This window comes from Pristiophorus japonicus, chromosome 3, assembly GCF_044704955.1.
Source record: "Pristiophorus japonicus isolate sPriJap1 chromosome 3, sPriJap1.hap1, whole genome shotgun sequence".
NCBI classification, from domain to species: Eukaryota; Metazoa; Chordata; class Chondrichthyes; family Pristiophoridae; genus Pristiophorus; species Pristiophorus japonicus.
Window position 1 is genome coordinate 295,198,431 of NC_091979.1, and position 23,004 is coordinate 295,221,434.

Sequence of the window (23,004 nt, forward strand, 5' to 3'; positions counted from 1 at the left end):
TATGGAATAAAATTGCTCATCTTCCAGACTTGAGGCATATTTGCTTTTCTTGCAGTAAAATAATCTATATGTAGAGTTTACTGAATATATGGATCATTTTGGTTTTATTTCCACCATAGTTATGCAGTCAGTCTCATTTATCAATTGAAAATCATTTCCTTTGAGGAAAGCATTTAGTGTTAGCTACTTTTATATTGAAGTGTTGCTGCTAACAGCACTGACTTTGGCAGCAGCAGCATCATGTAAATGAAGTGAAAGAAAGACTTGCATTTATATAGTGCCTTTCACGACCACCGGACGTCTCAGCGCTTAATCACTGTTGTAATGGTGCAATTATTTTTTGTTGGTGCTGTAGAATCTGCCTCCCAGTATTAATTGGGTATGCCACTGGCAACACCAGCATGCTACAGATCTCCTTACTCCTTACACTAAAGGGGGATTAATGATGGTCATGGAGAAGTGTGACTTGGTTTGTGTAAACAATCTGGTGGTGATATAACCAATATGGAAGCACGTTTCTCCTAGCTCAAACTTGTTTGCACCACGTGACCGTTATAGGTGTAGGTTACACTGTATAATTGTGGCTAAAATGCGGTTTGATGTACCGCAGCACCTCAGGCATAAGAATCCCACGTTATTGAAAATGGGATATGGAGCCTGAGACCTACTCGTATGTCAAATGCACTCAGCGTTTGCCTATATGATTGTCCAGCATGTAGCGTGTTGCAAGCCTGCACAGAAATTGTGCACAAGACCCCAAATACTATGCAAATTAGCAAACCTTCCTATATTGTGGCTGGAGCAACTGAGTAGCACTTGAATCATTGCCTGTCTCAAACGAGTATTTAGAGAATCCCAGCTTCAAATTCTAATTCTGGGTAATTCTCTGTTCCAGAGGCGCTTTCAAGTTTTTAACTCACCTTTGATGGGGCCATGAACGCTCAATTTTTCAAATAGCAGCTTCTCACTGGCTCCACATCCCTGTGGCACTCTCAGCACTGTGATATTTAAATGAGCTGACCTCACATTGTGCATGGTTATTCACTGGGCCACAGGTGCATACAGCACCCCAGGACCTTATTTGATTTTTATTGTGAGTAATCCTATTGTTATATAACATATGGGATGGTTATTAATTTATATAGGAAGGAAAGCTATATTGTCAGAGGTGCCGTCTTTTGCATGAAATAATAAAAAACAAAAACCTAAAGATTTATATCTTTACCTGCAATGGATCTGGATAACACTGTTTGTGTGTTTAGTTTATGAGCAATGTCCCAGGAGTTACACTAGTATGAAATATATTTTTTTTTAAAAGGAACAACTTGCATTTATACAGCACCTTATCGCTTTTGAAATGCGATCACTATTGTAATGTGGGTAATGTGGCAACTATTTGCGCACAGCATGGTCTCAACCAGCAAATGAGATGAATGACCAGATCATCCCCTTCGTGGTATTTGTATCCGTGCCCATCTTTCCCGCAATTCCTTGTTTGAAACCCTCCACTTTGTTTCTGCGCCTGCCACAATACTGAAACTGCTCTCATCAAAGTTACAAATGACAGCTTTTACAAAGACAAACTATCCCTTCTCATCCTTCTTGACTTATCTGCAATCTTTGACACGGTTGACCACTCTATCTTTCTCCAACGCCCCTGCACCGTCGTCCAGCTGAGTGGGATTGCACTCGCCTGGTTCCATTTTTATCTATCTAATTATAGTCAGAGAATCACCTGCAATGGCTTCTCTTCCCGCCCCTCATCGTTACCTCTGGTGTCCCCCCAAGGATTTATCCTTGGCCCCCTCCTATTTCTCATCTGCATGTTGGCCCTTGACGACATTATCCTAAAACACAGCGTCAGTTTCCTCATGTACGCTAACGACACACACTGCTTGTCTGACAGCAGCAATTTTCTCCAGTTGAATATTGGGAAGATGAAGCCATTATTTTCGGTCCCCTCTGCAAACTCTGTTCCCTAGCCACTGACTCCATCCCTCTCCCCAACTTCTGTCTGAGGCTGAACCAGACTGTTCACAACCTTGGTGTCATATTTGACCACATATCCGCAGCATATAACTAAGACCATCTATTTCCACCTCTAACATCACCCATCTCTGCCCTTGCCTCAGCTAATCCGCTGCTGAAGCCCTCATCCATGCCGTTGTTCCCTCTAGACTTGACTATTCCATCGCGCTCCTGACTGGTCTCCCACATTCTACCCTATGTAAACTAGAGGTGATCCAAAACTCAGCTGCCCATGTCCTAACTCGCACCAAGTTTTGCTCACCCATCACCCCTGTGCTTGCTGACCTACATTGGCTCCCAGTTAAGCAACGCCTCAATTTCAAAATTCTCATCCTTGTTTTCAAATCCCTCCATGGCCTCGCCCCTCCTTATCTCTGTAATCTCCTTCAGCCCCACAACCCCCCGAGATGTCTGTGCTCCTCTAATTCTGGCCTCTTGAATATCCATGATTATAATCGCTTAACTATTGGTGGCCATGTCTTCTGTTGCCTAGGCTCTGGAATTCCCTGCCTAAACCTCTCTGCTTCTCTACCTCTTTCCTCCTTCAAGACACACCTTAAAACCTCCTACTTTGACCAAGCTTTGGTCACCTTCACTAATTTCTCCTTATGCGGCTCGGTGTCAAATTTTTTATTTCATAATACTCCTGTGAAGCGCCTTAGGACGTTTCACTACGTTAAAGGCACTATATGAATACAAGTTGCCATTATATTGGTGTAAAGAGAGGCTAGGGCACAAGAAAAACTGCTCTTCGAATAAGTCATTGGGATCTTTCCCTCTGTACTAAAGTGTCAACCTAGATTATGTGGTTTTTTACTCTCAAACTTTTGACTTTCTGGCAAGCGTTACTAACTGCCAAGCTGAAGCAACTATATTTCCATGAATGAACTGGCCAAAGAAATCATCAGAAACTAAATCTTGAAGGATATACAATCACCACCAGAGGAAGTACTTTGAAAAGTAACATTATAGTGTTCATTGTTACTAAGGACTTGCTTTCATTTGATTTAGATTGTGCTACAATTTCTGTTTTGCTAGATGCTCCGGACAAGGCTTTCTGATTACTATTTTAATCATGTTAATCCATTCATTTTAAACCGGTTAACACTTGCGTTAAAATAACATTGATCAGAAAATGTAGACTTGTACCTTGCGTGCCTGTTTTAAAACATGGTAAATATGAGCAGCACATTTTGTAGAACGGAATTCTAAAATTAATTATTGAGGACCATGAAAAATTGAAAGAATGTAGGAAAATAGACAGGATAATGAAAGTTACAATCAGATTCATCAAAGACTGGACTCATTCTTGTGCTCATATCTTCACAGTTTAGTTCAGGAGCATTCAAAACGAGAGGGATTGACTGCATTAACTCCATGGGAACTATTATTAAAGTTTTTTTAAACAACCTTAAGAAATCTGACTGGCCTCAAAAACATTTGCTAAAGTTACCTAAAACTGGCAATACCCTTTTAAATTAATGTTCTTGTATATTGTCTTAACAATAGGTTCAGAACACTGGGAATGGTTAGTCTGCTCCACACCCTCAGTGATGTGGTTTAACAAACTGTGGGTAGGGATTTTCCCTACTGCCAAATTAAGTATTTTGTCAGTTAGACTCACTGCTGATTTTCTGTGTGCTTCTAAATAATTATAATGGTGCTGGGGAACAACACTTCCATGAAGAAATGATATGCAATAAGCAAACAGAGCACTAGTAAAACACTTGATTGTAATGATATGAAATTTAATTTTAACTGTAATTGCTGTGTACTGTATGCATTGATTGGTGTGAAATCTTAACAAGCATGGTTTGGCAGCTATAATAAATGCAAATCCTTTCTGCCTTACATACTTAAAAGTTAGTTGTGAGTTTGCCATGATGGTTAATGCATAATTTCATAGATCGGTGCTTTGAGAACTTAGCAACAATGCTTACCTGCATTTCAACTGGAGGGGAGTAATTGTGTGAGTGTTTTGAACTGTAAAATGGTGCATGTTCCAGGGTGGCAACATCCATGGGTTTTATTAAAAATACATTGCTCATAACTACTCAAACTATATTTTCACAAAACAAAGGCATATTGCATGCCTGAGAAGGCTGGAAGAATTCATAGTTACAAATCCTAGACTGATTGAAACTTAAATGCTTTCACACCATTTTTAAAAAGAAATTCTAACACCAAGAAAAGTAGCAAACTACATATGTAAATCCACCAGCTCCAACTCTGTGTCAATCTAATGATACAGTGATATGAACTGTTTCTTAGTATTTTCTAATTCTAGCATTCTAGCACATGGCATTATATAAGCAGTTATACATTGCTGGATTAATAGAATGGACTATTAACCCAGTATAAAAATCTGTATTTCATTGCGGCTTGTTAGATTTTACTGCAGCTGGGGCTTCCAGTTCTGCTTTATCTGAATTACATCCAGCCTTATCTCTCTCTCTTTCCCATAATTTGATGACAATGTAGTGGTATGACAATGTATTGCATGATTATAATCCCCAATAATTCATTTTTTCATATAGTTTACATAATTGTTACATTAAAAATATTAGAAATTAAGTGGCACTAAAGCAAAATAGAAAGTTAGTTTCCTCATCAAAGAATATAGATATTAGTTCTAGTTGCTACATTCTTGCAGCCAGCACAAAATGCACATTCCAGCAACAGTTGTGAAACTGAAAAAATTGTGCAGAGGAGAAGAAACACAATAAAACAAAGCTATTGTGTTTGGTGCAATTATGCTACAGAATTATTATATTCTATCATGTCGAGGTGGTGGAAGTCATATTGTACTTGTACAGTATTTGGGTATGGTTAGTATTAAATGCTGGGGTATTTTCTAAAACTGGCAGTACCCATTTCATAGAAATATAGAAACATAGAAAATAGGTGCAGGAGTAGGCCATTCAACCCTTCGAGCCTGCACCATCATTCAATAAAATAAGGGCTGATCATTCACCTCAGTACCCCTTTCCTGCTTTCTCTCCATACCCCTCGATCCCTTTAGCCATAAGGGCCGTATCTAACTCCCTCTTGAATATATCCAATGAACTGGCATCAACAACTCTCTGCGGCAGGGAATTCCACAGGTCAACAACTCCCTGCGGCAGGGAATTCCACAGGTTAACAACTCTGAGTGAAGAAGTTTCTCCTCATCTCAGTCCTAAATGGCCTACCCCTTATCCTAAAATTGTGTCCCCTGGTTCTGGACTTTCCCAACATCGGGAACATTCTTCCCGCATCTAACCTGTCCCGTCCCGTCAGAATCTTATACGTTTCTATGAGATCCCCCTCACATCCTTCTAAACGCCAGTGTATAAAGGCCCAGTTGATCCAGTCTCTCCTCATACGTCAATCCAGCCATCCCTGGAATCAGTCTGGTGAACCTTCGCTGCAATCCCTCAATAGCAAGAACGTCCTTTCTCCGATTAGGAGACCAAAACTGAACACAATATTCCAGGTGAGGCCTCACCAAGGCCCTAATACAATTGCAGTAAGACCTCCCTGCTCCTATACTCAAATCCCCTAGCTATGAAGGCCAACATGTCATTTGCTGCCTTCACCGCCGCCTTCAACTTTCAATGACTGATGAACCATGACACCCAGGTCTCGTTGCACCTCCCCTTTTCCTAATCTGTCGCCATTCAGATAATATTCTGCCTTGGTGTTATTGCCTCCAAAGTGGATAACCTCACATTTATCCACATTATACTGCATCTGCCATGCATTTGCCCACTCACCTAACCTGTCCAAATCACTCTGCAGCCTCTTAGCATCCTCCTCACAGCTCACACTGCCACCCAGTTTAGTGTCATCTGCAAACTTGGAGATATTACATTCAATTCCTTCATCCAATTCATTAATGTATATTGTAAAGAGCTGGGGTCCCAGCACTGAACCCTGCGGCACTCCACTAGTCACTGCCTCCCATTCCGAAAAGGACCTGTTTATCCCGACTCTCTGCTTCCTATCTGCCAACCAATTCTCTATCCACGCCAGTACATTACCCCCAATACAATGTGCTTTGATTTTGCACATCCATCTCTTATGTGGGACCTTGTCAAAGGCCTTTTGAAAGTCCAAATACACCACATCCACTGGTTCTCCCTTGTCCACTCTACTAGTTACATCCTCAAAAAATTCCAGAAGATTTGTCAAGCATGATTTCCCCTTCATAAATCCATGCTGACTTGGACCAATCCTGTCACTGCTTTCCAAATGCGCTGCTATTTCATCCTTAATAATTGATTCCAACATTTTCCCCACTACTGATGTCAGGCTAACTGGTCTATAATTACCCATTTTCTCTCTCCCTCCTTTTTTTTAGCTATATTATTAGCTACCCTCCAGTCGATAGGAACTGATCCCGAGTTGATAGACTGTTGGAAAATGATCACCAATGCATCCACTATTTCTAGGGCCACTTCCTTAAGTACTCTGGGATGCAGACAATCAGGCCCCAGGGATTTATCTGCCTTCAATCCCATCAATTTTCCCAACACAATTTCCCGCCTAATAAGGATATCCTTCAGTTCCTCCTTCTCTCTAGACCCTCGGTCCCCTAGTACATCCGGAAGGTTATTTGTGTCTTCCTTTGTGAAGACAGAACCAAAGTATTTGTTTAATTGGTCTGCCATTTCTTTGTTCCCCATTTATAAATTCAATTAATATATTAAACTAGGGGGCAGATCAAACTGTTCTTGCATGCTGTCTTTACAAAAGCAATTAAGTGATTTCTCAGTCCTTGGGTAAGGCACAGGCTGGAAGAATTTACTGTAGTTCATGCATACCATTTCAGTCTCCCAAGCATTTTTTTGTACATACAGAAATAATGTGCATTTATATAATCATCACTGCCATTAACTGTCTAATCATAAACCACTCATGATTTTGTTTTTCCAATATGTATGCAGTCAATAGAGGGAGAAAAATCACACATCAAACTTCTAACTGTTTTTGTTAATTTTTTTAAAATCCTAAACTGCATAGGGTTTAACTCTTTAAGGATTACAGCAACATTTTACCCCAATAGTGAAATGTGTAATATAGTTCACATTTACATTTACTTGGAATACAATTCAATGCTGTATCAAATGTGTTGTAATCAGTCTTAAGTGACAAAAACTAATTAGGATCATTTTTAAATTAAAGATATTTTGTCCTGAAAGGATTAAGCAGACTTTTATTATATATATATATATATATATATATATATTTTTTTTTTTTCTTTTTAATGTATTTGTGTAACTGCACTTTGCTCTTAAGCTAATTTTGCTCAATGCCTTACTTTTTCCAGGGAAAGGTAGCCCAAACAGCATGCATGTCGGCCTGTAAACACCTATCCACATCTCTGATGCAAATGCTTCTGGATACTGAGGTGAAGCAGATAAGCATGGGAGCCATTCAGCAGTTCAATCTGGATGTTATTCAGTGTGAATGTAAGTAGAACTTATTTAGCCTAATGGAGTTGAACAAGTGATTTTAACCTCATTAATTTGGTCAAACGGAGTTCACGCTAATGCCAGATGTTGGTATATCTACTACTAGAGTTGAAAAACTCGTTTGCCGTGAAGGAGTTCTGAGTAGAGCGCTTGCTTTGGGAGTCTTGTGTGGCATGCGAACAATGTGGCCTGCCCAGCGGAGCTGCTCAAGCGTGGTCAGTGCTTCAATGCTGGGGATGTTGGCCTGGTCGAGGACGCTAACGGTGCGTTTGTCCTCCCAGGGGATTTACAGGATCCTGCGGAATCATTGTTGGTGGTATTTCTCTATACAGTAAAAATACTGTACCCATATTTTTAACACAAGGTTGATCTCCTGTGGCATTGCTCATAGAGAAAAACTTAAAAGAACTGTGTGTACCTTGTTGTGACTTTTCCTCAGCCTGTTAAAAAGAAATTGTGTTGCTCTCTCCCTCTGCTTGAGCCCCATTCTTTGTCTATCTGTATGCCTGTCACACAGTTTCCATTTTAACAAAAACAGATTATCTGGTCATTATCACATTGCTGTTTGTGGGAGTTTGCTGTGCTGCCACGTTTCCCACATTACAACAGTGACTACACCTCAAAAGTACTTCAAAAGCACTTTGAGACGTCCGGTGGTCGTGAAAGGCACTATATAAATGCAAGTCTGTCCTTTTCTTTTCCATCTTTCTATTTGTATCTGATTTTTTTATCCTCTCTATCTATAAGCTTCTCCTTGCCTCATGGATACCTAGGTTCACTTTGATAATTTCTATGGCCACAGCAAACAGGAGAGGGTTGCAAATGCAGGATTATAATCCGCCTCCTGAATGTATCACCAAAACCTATTCGCTTGAATGTTGCAAGAAGGACATGCCATTTGACATCCAAGGAGAGTACAAAGGCAGATGTGTTAGTGCTATTGCATGGTCCACCACATTGAACAGTTATCTGGTATTGTCCTTCGAAGCAATCCCATATGAAGCCTGTCAGGTTTGTGTGGAGCAGCCCACAGTTACTGCATCTAGTATGAAGGTTAAGATCTTGGTTAGTATTTTATAGTCAATATTAAGGAGTGATATAGGTCTATATAATGTGTACTGAATCCTTTACCTTTTTTATGTATTAATGTGATTGTGACTACGCTGAAAGTGTCTATGTCTCTAGCAAATAGTGTAAGAGGTTCAGTGGGGGAAGAATGAGCTCTGGGAGTAGGGCTTTGTAGAACCTGATAGGTGAGCCATCAGGCGCCAATGTTTTCCTGAATTGGTGGCTTTCTACTGCCACTGGAAGCATGCTGACTAAAGGCAGGAATCGGCATTTTCTAAGAGTTTGGGGAGGGGGAGGTCGGGTAGGTATTGTGCAGTTTCTTGTGACGTCCACGGTATTCAAGGGATAGAGTAAGATGTAATAGTTTGCAAACTGCGTTCATCTCAATAGGAGCTGAGGTGAGGTTACATTAGCTGACTCAATTGATGCACTTACTGCTGAAGGGTATATGCGAGGAGTTTCGCCGGCTTGTCAATCTATTTGTAGTATTTGGCTTTGATATACCGGAGGAGCTTTTCAGCACCCATTGATAGGAGGCTATTTAGTTCCTTCTGGCCTGCATCTGCGCCTTTCAGTGCTCTCCATTCAATGCCTTTTGTGTTCAGTTTCTAAATCCTTTACCTTTTGTCTCTCTGGGTCTGCAGTCCTTTATGCGTTTTAGTGGAGGTGAATGTGATGATATGACCCCTGAAGACTGTTTTGGTGGTTTCCCACTGTAGTATGAAGGAGATGGAGTTCAATGTGGGGAAGTATGAGGTCATCCACTTTAGATCCAAGAAAGACAAATTGGAATATTTTCTTCTTTGTGCGAGCTTCAGAGCAATGAAGGAGCAAAGGGATTTAGGTGCCCATGTACACAAATTACTAAAAGCTAGTGCACAGGTACAAAAACCAATCAGAAAGGCTAATGGAATGCTGGCCTTTATCTCAAGGGATTTGGTTCACAAAAGTGAGGAAGGAATGCTTAAGTTTTACAGAGCCTTGGCCAGACCCCATCTGGAATACTGTTTAGTTTTGGGCACTGAACCTTAGAGGGGTGCAACATAGTTTCACCAGAATAATACCATGGCTTAAAAGATTAAATTATGAGGAGAAATTGCATAAACTTGGTTTAGACAGTTGAGGGGTGATTTAAAGAGAGTAAAGAAAGAAAGAACTTGAATTTATATAGTGCCTTTCAGAAGCTCAGGACATCCAAAAGTGCTTTACAGCCAATTAAGTCCTTTTCAAGTGTAGTCACATGTAATCTAAGGACATGCATCAGACAATTTGCACACAGCAAGATCTCTCATCAGCAATGAGATAATGATCAGCGAAACTCTTTCTTTTAGTGATGTTCATTGAGAGCTAAATATTGGCCAGGACAGTGGGGAGCAGTCACTTCTCTTTGAATAGTGCAATGGGATCCTTTACGCCCACCTGAGAGAGCAGACGGAGCTTCGGTTTAACATCACATCTGAAAGCCAGCACCTGTGACTGTGCAGCATTCTCTCAGTACTGCACTGAAATTTCAGCCTGGATTATGTGCTACTTAAACTTTCTGACTTAGAGTGCTAACCACTGAGCCACAGCTGACACACAATCAAAGTCTAGGGAAAGATAAAGGGCTTTGATAGGGTAGATACAGAGAAATTATTTCTTCTGGTGGGGAAATTCTGAGCAAGGGGCATCATATTAAAATAAGAACTCGGCCAGTTAGGTGTGAAATCAAGAAACACTTTTTCATACGGAGGATAGTAAAAACCTGCACTGTCTTCCTGGGTGGTCTGCGTCCATTGTCCCAGGGAGTGCACTGGGTCCTTAACTTTTTATTATTCTGGACAGTGTAAAGGCTCACTGGGAGGGGCAGCTATTCTGTAGTTGGAAAGGCTGGTGGCTCCATTGTGACTTGTGTGGTGCAGACTGCCAGTAGGGTTGTTGGGGGTGAGTGCCTGGGCTTAGCAGCACTCACTTTCAGGTAAAGAACTGTTAAAGTGCCAGTGGGAGCGCTTCACCTGCGTTGTAGAGGGTCTCCTTACTGGCATAGTTATAGATCTCTCTGCTTTTCTAGCAGATGATGCATGGGGAGGGGTCTGGGGCTAGTGGTCAGTTATTTCAGGCATTGTTGGTGCCGTTGGCCACTGTGCTATGAATGTTGCACCAGTTTTGGAACTACTTGGTTTCCCGCTCCTGTTGTACTGGCTGGACTGATGAGCTCAAATATTGGGGCTGGTTTCCTTGTGCTCTCCATCAGGGCTCCTTGTCGTCCGAAATGCAGTGGGGGGGGTGGGGGTGGGGGCGGGGGGGGTGTTTTTTATGGCTCTCCTTAGATGCATTTTGTATAGTGCAGTACTGGCATGCTTTCCAGCAATTATTGAGTTCCACAGGGAGAATGATCTGGTGGGAAACAATGCTGCAGTTGGCTGATTCTGATTCGGTCATGACATCGATAATGACCTCTTGCTTTATTTTAATCTCTTGGTTCTACTTTACTCTCATTGAATTTTTTATTTTTCCTTTCAGTAACACCATTCCTAATTTGCACTGCAGTAGCTGGACTTTCATTTGTTGTGGATAACCAATCTTTTCCTGGTTTCCTCTGTTGAGGCTTTTTCTTGAAATTTAATTTCACTCTGCAATTTCTTGGCTCTCCCTTTCCCACTGCAATTTTTCACTCTCCTTCACAGTTTGTTTCAATGAGTTCACCTTTTGTCGTCCCCTTCAGTCTCCTCCTCCTCCTTTCAGAGATGCTTTGGCCAGGAGTTTGGGGCTTTGGAGCTTCTGTGTTTTTAAAATCACAGCAGCCCCTCTGTATACTCACTACAGCAGGAGATCCTAGAGGTTCAATTAGGAGGGGCTGCTAGAGGCCGAAGTCAAGATCCATCTTTGTTTAACAAGGAAGAAGCCCTCTCTGTGCTCAACCACTGGTACAACACTTAGTAGGCTGGGAAGGCAGAATGCTTGTCAGCGTGGAATGAATTTATTGCCTTGGCTGGCAATGAATTCATGAACGATTTTAAAAGAAGTCGGAAGATCTTCAAAAATTCAGACCTAATAGGTGGTGATGCCACTGGATGCCCAGGGTGTGATTTTGTGTTCGTTATTTAACCATATGTTCACTTAGTGGACTTAAACATATTCTAGAAGAAAATCCGTAGAAATATGTAAAAGTTAAAAAATCACTCAAATTGGATGCGTCTTTTCTAACACCTTCACTTGTGTCAACAACAACAACAATTTGCATTTTTATAGCACCTTTTAATGTAGCAAAACATCCCAAGGTGAGTCACAAGAAAGAGGCAGAGAGGTTTACGGAGGGAATTCCAGAGCTTGGGGCCTAGGCAGCTGAAAGCACGGCCGCCAATGATGCAGTGATTAAAATTGGGGGAGTGCAGAGATCTTGTAGGACTGGAGGCGGTTACAGAGATAGGAGAGGTGAGGCCATGGAGGGATTTAAAGATCAGGATGAGAATTGAAAAATTGAGGCTTTGCAGGACTTGGGGCCAGTGTAGGTCAGCAAGCACAGAAGTGATGGGTAGATGGGACTTGGTGTGAGTTAAAATATTTATGTTTGAACGATGTGCCTCAAAAATGCCATTAACTTTGTATTTGGTGTTGTCCTGCTATTTTGTTTTCAATCAAAAGAAAAATCACTTTTTTTGTTGTTCAATGAAGAAAAGCACTATGAACAGATTAATTTCAATAATTGTTCGCAACTTTAGCTTCTAAATTCATTTAAAAAAATTAAAATTGCATAAATAGACTCAACATTCAGGTTCAATCCCTTGCTGTTAATTTTGCGTTGTGATTGGGTGCTACAATTGGCCTCCGTACTTCTGAAGGAGAATTGGCCTGGATTCTTCCAATCTCTGCTGGAAATGCATATGTGTGCATATCCAGTTAGGCTTGGCTGTGATTTTCATCCCCTTCCCATCCTTTGTCCTTCTCACTCATGGTCAAAAAACCTGGTGATACTCTCTGTAAGCTCATGACTGAAGATTAGATGCTACAGTAAGGTACCGAAGGACAGTGGGCACCCATGTAGGGAGATGGGAGCAGAGACTCATTGTGGGGTCAGGGGAAACTGAACCTGAAATATAAGTACATCATGCTTTTAAGTAAACGGTGATCCTAAAGTAGTTTGAATGTTTATAGTTGTGTATGACCAGTTGACCTTTTGATGAAAGCAAATATTTTCAGAGCAAAGTTTTTCAATATGCATAAATGAATAAAACATTTCTGCATTAATAGAATTTTTAAAAAGTAAAATACATTGCTGCATTTAATAGGTTGAAGGATATCTTACAAAATAAGCACAAAGTTTATTGAAAAAGTTGTTGGATTTAAATCCAGTGAATTCTGTTCAAAGTAATTTTGGCTATCGTAATTTGTGTTTTTTAAAAATCTTGGACAAATTGACTGAAATTTAGAGTAAGACTGCTAGGACAGTAAATAGTTGAAGCTTACTTTGTTGTGCATTCGTGGCTACTGTCAGATGTACATTCCAGACGTCACTGTGCTGCCTGTGATTTATGTTTGAACTTATCGCCCTCCTCCAGTCTTTGTGTATGACATTTTCAGGATTAATGGTCACAACAGTGACATTTCCATTAGCACCCTGTATGTGCAAATAACTCACAAATGGCAGGTAGCTTCCTTTACTGTAATTGATAAATGTGCTTAAGGGTTTAACTTGCACAAGAGGAATGGTATCTACTGAAAGTCATGTTATGTTTAAGTGTCAGCTGGATTGAAATCCTGCCACCTTTTTGTAAGCCAGAGTTATTCCATAAGTCAATAACAAATACAGAAGCTTAAACAAGATATACATTAAAATAAACTCTCATCTAGTTTCAGTTAAATTTATTCACGAAAGTTTCATTTGTTAACGGTCAACTCAAATATGTTTTTATAAACAAATACATTTCGGTATTTACTCTGCAATGCAGTACTCAGTCACAAGTTCCTTAGCAATGCTACTGTGCTGTGCAAAATCCACTTAGCCACACATTTTTACACCATGGGAGGTGGCATTTGTTCCCAATCCTACATTGTGTTCCAGGTACCATCCCTCTGGGCAGAAAAAACTGTGGGGAATGATACTTCTCTTAGGCAGTTCCTCGGAATCGAGGATGATACAGATTTCCAATTAAATGTTGCTCAGAAAAACAGTACATAATAGAGTTAAGTCATCATCATCATCATCATAGGCAGTCCCTCAAAACAAGGATGATTTGCTTCCATGCCAAAAAGGGGTGAGTTCACAGGTGTTTCAATGAAGGACCAGAATTCCAGATCCCGAACTACATTTGGAAGATGCCTGTGCGTGGATGTTTTTAACGTGGTGGCTGTTGCACACCAGCCACCAGGTGGTGGCTGTTGCACACCAGCCACCACACAGGCTTGACAGAGCGAGATCTTGGTCCAGTGGCAAGGATTACTGGAAAGACAACTGGAGACCTCTGCTCTGCTGTACGGACCTAGTGTGCACACATATCGCAGTGTGGGCTGGCCCGTGCTTCCCCTGGGCCTTCACCTCTTCTGGTCCCAAACTCGCGCCTCTCCTGGGTCCCGATCACGTCCCTCTACAATCTCTTGCCACTCTTTCACCCGACCTCGCCGCTCCTGCTGTACCTGCGCACACTCCAATCACTGACCTGGACCTTGATGATGTCCCTCTTCGCTGCCATCGCCCTCCTGCACCAGCTCTTGCTGTATCTTGCAGCGTGGCGGCCCCGACCTGCGAGAGACCATCAGTGGCAGATCAGGGCCATAAAAGACGCGGCGAGTGGCGGCCATGGGCAGCGTGGCGCCAAAAAGAGTTAAGTAATTGGTCCACAACAACTAAAATGGGCAAAAGAAAGAAGACCGATCATGGGCCGAAAATTGCGATCGGAAGCTTCCTTCGTACAAACTCCTCTGATCCGAATTTTTTTCCAGTTGGTCCCAGAGAAACGTAGGAGGCCTTCATTCGCTGTGCAACACACAGGAAGGTGTCTTTCATGTACGAATGCATCTGCTGGAATCGCGTGGGTCTGGAGAACAAATCACTATCTAGTATTCTCATTGATAATAATAGGAACTTTGTACGACCTCCCATTACTATCAATGAGAATAATCCCCTAAAACAAGAAACACAGCAGAATAAATTTAAAAAAAAACACATCACACATTTAAAATTAATTGAAATTAAATGTTTTAGAAAAACATTTTTTGGGAAAAAAAAACTTGTCTTAATGGACAGGGTTTTTAATTTAAAAATGAATCATTAAATTAAATTTTCCTGTTTTAGAAGCTGGTAAAAGTAAGCTATACACCTGCTTTTACCGGGTGTAAAAGTTTGAAGGCCATTCGCTGGACATGAGTTGGGCAAATAGCTCAATCTCTGCTGCGCGGATGTCCTTCCTGCGGGGATGCGTAGAATCTGTCTGAAGAAATTTTGACCGATCAGAAAAGCCGGTTCTCGGCGCATGCGCATTACGTCCCGAGAACTGACTTTTGCAAGGCCTTGCCGGATCCGAGCGCACTTCGTACGTACCCGATGAGGCCACAATTTTCGGCCCCATGACTTTGACTGTAGGAAGAAAATGGAATGTCATAGACTGAGTTTATCGATTTGCCTAGCACATGATTTTAAACACATTGGGAGAGAGTTGTCTTTGTGAGTAGACTGCTTATTTTACTGTGGTTTAAAACAGGCTATACACCCATTTCAATTAGAAGTTAATGGAAGAGGCATAATAGTAAATTAGAATGTCTAAATTCTGTTGGTAGTCAAAATTTCTAAGAAATTTGCTTTTGCAAGAAATAGTGTTGATCCAAAACAATGTAATATATACAATTTAACAGAACAATTATCTGACTGACAAATTACCTTGTTTCACTCTAAGCCCACTGACTCTCACAACTACCAGGAATACCCTGCTTATTCCTTGTGGTGATAAAATACTGGAAACACAGCAGCCCTGACAACATTTGCAAAGAGAAAAGATGGATTCATGTTTGGTGTGTAGATCATTTGTTGCAAGCGGTTCTAATGAAATATCTCACACTTAAAACCTTAATCCATCTTTTCTCTTTACAGATACTGATGGCTCTGCTGTATCTATCTACCATTTCCTATTATTTCTTTCTTTGTTGTCCTTCACTTACCATGTTTGAGGTAAGTCTGCTAAAATGTTTTAGCCAGGACCCATGTGACTTCCACTTTCTGCACCTTATGTCACCCTCTGTGGAGGATCTTCTATGTCTATTAGCATTGGTTGCTTACCTATTCCTTCTATCATATTAGAGAAAGCACAGAAAGACTTCAGGCCTGTGTTGGATGAAGTTTGTAATTTACCAAAATTCTCTGGATTCTGGGGAGGTCCCAGCAGATTGGAAAACTGCAAATGTAACTCTCATATTGAAAAAAGGAGGCAGACAAAAAGCAGGAAACTATAGACCAGTTAGCTTAACATCTGTGGTTGGGAAAATGTTGGAGTTCATTATTAAAGAAGCAGTAGCAGGACATTTGGAAAAGCATAATTCAGTCAGGCAGAGTCAGCATGGATTTATGAAGGAAAAGTCATGTTTGACAAATTTGCTGGAATTCTTTGAGGATGTAATGAACAGGGTGAATAAAGGGGAACCAGTGGATGTGTATTTGGACTTCCAGAAGGCATTTGACAAGGTACCACATAAAAGATTACTGCACAAGATAAAAGTTCACGGGGTTGGGGGTAATATATTAACATGGATAGAGGATTGGCTAACTAACAGAAAAGAGAGAGTCGGGATAAATGGTTCATTCTCAGCTTGGCAACCAGTAACTAGTGGGGTGCCGCAGGGATCAGTGCTGGGACTCCAACTATTTACAATCTATATTAACGACTTCGAAAAAGGGACTGAGTGTAACGTAGCCAAGTTTGCTGATGATACAAAGATGGGAGGAAAACCAATGTGTGAGGAGAACACACAAAACCTGCGAAAGGACACACAGGCTAAGTGAGTGGGCAAAAATTTGGCAGATGGAGTCTAATGTTGGAAAGTGTGAGGTTATGCACTGTGGTAGAAAAAAATCCGAAGAGCAAGTTATTATTTAAATGGAGAAAAATTGCAGGTCCTGGTGCATGAAACACAAAAAGTTAATATGCAGGTGCAGCAAGTGATCAGGAAGGCCAATGGAATCTTAGCCTTTATTGCCAAGGGGATGGAGTATAAAAGCAGGGAAGTCTTGTTGCAGTTATACAGGGTATTGGTGAGGCCACACCTGGAATACTGCATACAGTTTTGGTGTCCATCCTTAAGAAAGGATATACTTGCTTTGGAGGCAGTTCAGAGAAGGTTCACCTAGGTTGATTCCAAGATGAGGGGGTTGACTTATGAGGAAAGGTTGGGCCTCCACTCATTGGAATTCAGAAGAATGAGAGGTGATCTTATCGAAACATATAAGATTATGAGGGGGCTTGACACGGTGGATGCAGAGAGGATGTTTCCACTGATGGGGGAGATTAGAACTAGGGGGCATAATCTTAGAATAAGGGGCCGCCCATTTAAAACTGAGATGGAGGATTTTTTTCTTCTCATCGGGTTGTAAATCTGTGGAATTCGCTGCCTCAGAGAGCTGTGGAAGCTGGGTCATTGAATACATTTCTTAACCGATAAGGGACTAAGGGGTTATGGGGAGCAGGCAAGGAAGTGGACCTGAGTCCATGATCGGATCAGCCATGATCGTATTAAATGGCGGAGTAGGCTCGAGGAGCCGTATGGGCTACTCCTGCTCCTATTTCTTATGTTCTTATGTAAGTGCTGCTGAAGTACTTCACCCATACTCTCTTCCCTGAGGACAAGCAATCATTAGAGTTTCGGTTCAAATGTGTTACATGAGTCCATTATGTTGCCCTGTGACTTGGTGATCCCTGCTTATCTGTCCAAAGGCTTTAATATTTTGACTGAACCAATTAATGATCAGTCAATCTAATTCAGCAAGTTAATCCTTCACTCTGGGCACTAATGTCTGCCAAGTACCACTGTGCCTCAGTGGAATAGGCGCTTGTACCTCCAGTGACCACATCACTGATGTTCATGGCATGGCCGTATCTTCAGAACTGAGACAGTCTGGAAAGGAGAACAGTGTAACCAAGTATCAGGCATTGGAGATGGATGAAGCTTTTGAGAATGGGGGAGTAGGTTGGGCCACCTGGTTCAAAACCTGGAATGGGAATACCATTGTCAACCTATAGTGGAATCTATATTCTTTCCTTCCTTCCTTGCTTTCTGTATGCCATATTTTAATTATTTTCTTCTCGAGTCATGTGTGGGATTTTGTGTGGTGCCTTAACTGTGCCTATCATATTCATTTGTAATTCTGTTTTGGTTACTGAAAATATCCAGTTTCAGAAATCTGTTTCTCACTATTGTTTTAATCTTTTTTAACTTTTGCATTGTAATGTTTTGGTAATAGCCATTTATTTCCATGTATTTCAATAATCAACTTTGGAGAAAGTATTCTTTTATGCATTGAGAAAATGGGGTCTTGCAGTCTCATCTGCATAGCCTCTTTGGTCCATATATTCAGATCGTTAACCCTAGCCAGGTCTGGGTTATACAGTCTATACTGTCCAACACCAGTAAGATGTGAACTTCAGTACTGACTAACACTGAGCCCTTTGTCCCTGTTGCTTTCCTGTTGGTGCAGATCAGTATGAGTTGGCTGAGACCATATTTTGGCACAACTTCTTGATTTCAGTTGGCAACATCAGCAATACCCGAGTACCAGCCAGTATTGAAGCACTTCCTAGAAGAAGAAAGCAACCCTCTTTTGCGCCAGCCAGCGGCAGAAAGGAGGGTCAACTGCAGCTGCTAGGGAAGAAATGTACTCATCAAAGCACTGTTACTGTGAGCATGTGAACTCTTCCCTGCTCCATCATAGCCTGTTGTCATTGTTTTTGGTGGTACCAATAGTATTTTGGGATACTAGTCCTTCTCTGTGTAAATGTACTGTCTGAGGAGGCATAAGGTTATATTTCACAGATGCATCTCGTTGACTGTCACTTTGAGGGCGAGTTCCACAGTGGATTGGCAAGCAGTTCCTCACTAGTTTTCCATGTGTCTATATTGGCACCAATTTATTCTGCACCCATTTCCTTCAATTCCTGAACACTGTCAGTGGCCTCATCATCCACCCCAGGGAAGGTGAGAAACCAGTTGAAGAACAGGAAGTCTTTTCCATGAAGGTTAGCACCTCACTATTGAGGACCACGTGGGTTATGCTTCACAAATGCCCCCTTTCCAGCCTCCATGATGGGTCCTGCTGACAACTTGTCATTATCCCTGGTACAAGAGTACCTTTTAGATTGCTTTGATGCATTAGCAGGCTGCACTAATACATTAGACATAGGAGCATGGTCATAGAAACATAGAAAATAGGTGCAGGAGTAGGCCATTCGGCCCTTCGAGCCTGTACCGCCATTCAATAAGATCATGGTTGATCATTCCCTAGTACCCCTTTCCTGCTTTCTCTCCCTACCCCTTGATCCACTTAGGCATAAGGGCCATATCTAACTCCCTCTTGAATATATCCAATGAACTGGCATCAACAACTCTGCGGCAGGAAATTCCACAGGTTAACAACTCTCTGAGTGAAGAAGTTTCTCCTCATCTCAGTCCTAAATGACCTACCCCTTATCCCTTATCCTAACACTATGTCCCCTGGTCTGGACTTCCCCAACATTGGGAACATTCTTCCCGCATCTAACCTGCCCAGTCCTGTCAGATATATTTCTATGAGATCCCCTCTCATCCTTCTAAACTCCAGTGAATAAAGGCCCAGTTGATTCAGTCTCTCCTCATATGACAGTCCAGCCATCCCTGGAATCAATCTGGTGAACCTTCGCTGCACTCCTCAATAGCAAGAATGTCCTTCCTCAGATTAGGAGACCAAAACCGAACACAATATTCCAGGTGAAGCCTCACTAAGGCCCTGTACAACTGCAGTAAGACCTCCCTGCTCCTATATTCAAATCCCCTAGCTATGAAGGCCAACATACCATTTGCGTTCTTCACCGCACGCTGTACCTGCATGCTCACTTTCAGTGACTGATGAACCATGACACCCAGGTCTCGTTGCACTTCCCCTTTTCCTAATCTGCCGCCATTCAGATAATATTCTGCCTTCGTGTTTTTGCCACCAAAATGGATAACCTCACATTTGCATGCGTTTGCCCACTCACCTAACCTGTCCAAGTCACCCTGCAGCCTCTTAGCGTCCTCCTCACAGTTCACACCGCCACCCAGTTTAGTGTCATCTGCAAACTTGGAGATATTACATTCAATTCCTTCATCTAAATTGTTAATGTATATTGTAAAGAGCTGGGGTCCCAGCACTGAGCCCTGCGGCACTCCACTAGTCACTGCCTGCCATTCTGAAAAGGACCAGTTTATCCCGACTCTCTGCTTCCTGTCTGCCAACCAGTTCTCTATCCATGTCAGTACATTACCCGCAGTACCATGCACTTTGATTTTGCACATCAACCTCTTGTGCGGGACCTTGTCAAAAGCCTTTTCAAAGTCCAAATACACTACATCCACTGATTCCCCTTTGTCCACTCTGCTAGTTACATCCTCAAAAAAAATTCCTGAAGATTCGTTGAGCATGATTTCCCTTTCATAAATCTATGCTGACTTGGTCTGATCCTGTCGCTGCTTTCCAAATTCGCTGCTATTTCATCCTTAATAATTGATTCCAACATTTTCCCCACTACTGATGTCAGGCTATAATTACCCGTTTTCTCTCTCCTTCCTTTTTTTAAAAGTGGTGTTACATTAGCTACCCTCCAGTCCATAGGCACTGATCCAGAGTCGATAGACTGTTGGAAATTGATCACCAATGCATCCACTATTTCTTGGGCTATTTCCTTAAGTACTCTGGGATGCAGACTATCAGGCCCCGGGGATTTATCGGCCTTCAATCCCATCAATTTCCCGAACACAATTTCCCGCCTAATCAGTTCCTCCTTCTCACTAGACCTATTGTCCCCTAGTACATTCGGAAGATTATTTGTGTCTTCCTTCGTGAAGACAGAACCAAAGTATTTGTTCAACTGGTCTGCCATTTCTTTGTTCACCATTATAAATTCACCTGAATCTGACGGCAAGGGACCTACGTTTGTCTTCGCTAATCTTTTTCTCTTCACATATTTATAGAAGCTTTTGCAGTCAGTTTTTATGTTCCCTGCAAGCTTCCCCTCGTACTCTATTTTCCCCCTCTTAATTAAACCTTTAATCCTCCTCTGTTGAATTCTAAATTTCTCCCAGTCCTCAGGTTTGTTGCTTTTTCTAGCCAATTTATATGCCTCTTCCTTGGCTTTAACACTATCTTAATTTCCCTTGTTAGCCATGGTTGAGCCACCTTCCCCGTTTTATTTTTACTCCAGACAGGGATGGACAATTGCTGAAGTTCATCCATGTGATCTTTAAATGTTTGCCATTGCTTATCCACCGTCAACCCTTTAAGTATCCTTTGCCAGTCTATTCTAGCCAATTCACGCTTCATACCGTCGAAATTACCTTTCCTTAAGTTCAGGACCCTAGTTTCCGAATTAACTCTGTCACTCTCCATCTTAATAAAGAATTTTACCATATTATGGTCACTCTTCCCAAGGGGCCTCGCACAACAAGATTGCTAATTAGTCCCTTCTCATTACACATCACCCACTCTAGGATGGACAGCTCTCTCGTTGGTTCCTCGACATATTGGTCTCGAAAACCATCCCTAATACACTCCAGGAAATCTTCCTCCACCGCATTGCTACCAGTTTGTAGCCCAATCAATATGTAGATTAAAGTCGCCCATGATAACTGCTGTACCTTTATTGCACACATCCTTTATCTCTTGTTTGATGCTGTCCCCAACCTCACTACTACTGGTTGGTGGTCTGTATACAACTCCCACTAATGTTTTCTGCCCTTTGGAATTCCGCAGCTCCACTCATACCGATTCCACATCATCCAGGCTAATGTCCCTCCTTACTATTGCATTAATTTCCTCTTTAACCAGCAACGCCACCCCGCCTCCTTTTCCTCTCTGCCTATCCTTCCTAAATGTTGAATACCCCTGGATATTGAGTTCCCAGCTTTGGTCATCGGTGTCTCGGTGATGCCAATTACATCATATCCATTAACTGCTGTCTGCGCAGTTAATTTGTCCACTTTATTCCAAATACTCCTCGCAGTGAGGCACAGAGCCTTCAGGCTTGTCTTTTTAACACACTTTGCCCCTTTAGAATTTTTCTGCAATGTGGCCTTTTTTGTTTTTTGCCTTGGGTTTCTCTGCCCTCCACTTTTACTATTCTCTTTTCTGTCTTTTGCTTCTGCCTCCATTTTATTTCCCTCTGTCTCCCTGTATAGGTTCCCATTCCCCTGCCATGTTAGTTTAACTCCTCCCCAACAGCACTAGCAAACACTCCCCCTAGGACATTGGTTCCGGTCCTGCCCAGGTGCAGACCGTCCGGTTTGTACTGGTCCCACCTCCCCCAGAACCGGTTCCAATGTTCCAGGAATTTGAATCCCTCCCTCTTGCACCACTCCTCAAGCCACATATTCATCTGAGCCATCCTGTGATTCCTACTCTGACTAGCACGTGGCACTGGTAGCAATCCTGAGACAACTACCTTTGAGGTCCTACTTTTTAATTTAACTCATAGCTCCCTAAATTCATCTCGTAGGACCTCATCCCGTTTTTTACCTATATCGTTGGTAGCTATATGCACCACGACAACTGGCTGTTCACCCTCCCTTTTCAGAATGTCCTGCACCCGCTCTGAGACATCCTTGACCCTTGCACCAGGGAGGCAACATACCATCCTGGAGTCTCGATTGCGGCCGCAGAAACACCTATCTATTCCCCTTAAAATCAAATCCCCTATCACTATAGCTCTCCCACTCTTTTTCCTGCCCCCCTGTGCAGCAAAGCCACCCACGGTGCCATGAACTTGGCTGCTGCTGCTCCCCCCTGATGAGTCATCCCCCTCAACAGTACCCAAAACGGTGCATCTGTTTTGCAGGGGGATGACCACAGAGGACCCCTGCACTACCTTCCTTGCACTGCTCTTCCTGCTGGTCACCCATTGACTATCTGGCTGCGGTGAGACCAACTCGCTAAACATGCTATTCACGTCATTCTCAGCATCGTGCAAGCTCCAGAGTGAATCCGCCCGCAGCTCCAGAGTGAATCTGCCCGCAGCTCCAGTGCCGCAATGCAGTCCATCAGGAGCTGGAGGCGGATACATTTCCTGCACACGTCGTCGTCAGGGACACCGGAAGCGTCCCTGACTTCCCACATAGTGCAGGAGGAGCATAACATATGTCTGAGCTGTCCTGCCATGATAAACTTAAATTGGCAACAACAATGCTAAAGGTTGCTGACTGATACAGAAAAGAAAAAGAAAAACTACTTGCCAATCACTTACCCCCTTGGCTGTGACATCACCTT

The 23,004-nt window shown here is 42.2% G+C and overlaps 1 protein-coding gene across 16 annotated transcripts in view; it reads left to right on the forward strand.

The window, feature by feature from the left end:
• Positions 1 to 23,004, forward strand: part of exoc6 (exocyst complex component 6) — a 281,622-nt gene that overhangs the window by 158,982 nt on the left and 99,636 nt on the right. For 15 of the 16 annotated variants that reach the window (XR_011592777.1, XR_011592770.1, XR_011592771.1 and 12 more), the window contains one exon: positions 7,340 to 7,481. Coding sequence is in view for 7 of the 16 variants with exons in the window: in XM_070876819.1 (XP_070732920.1) it covers positions 7,340 to 7,481 (142 nt within the window). In the remaining 9 variants the exon portion in view is untranslated. Of the gene's footprint in view, positions 1 to 7,339; positions 7,490 to 23,004 lie in introns of those variants that run through there. The other variant, XM_070876820.1, reaches the window with a different exon arrangement.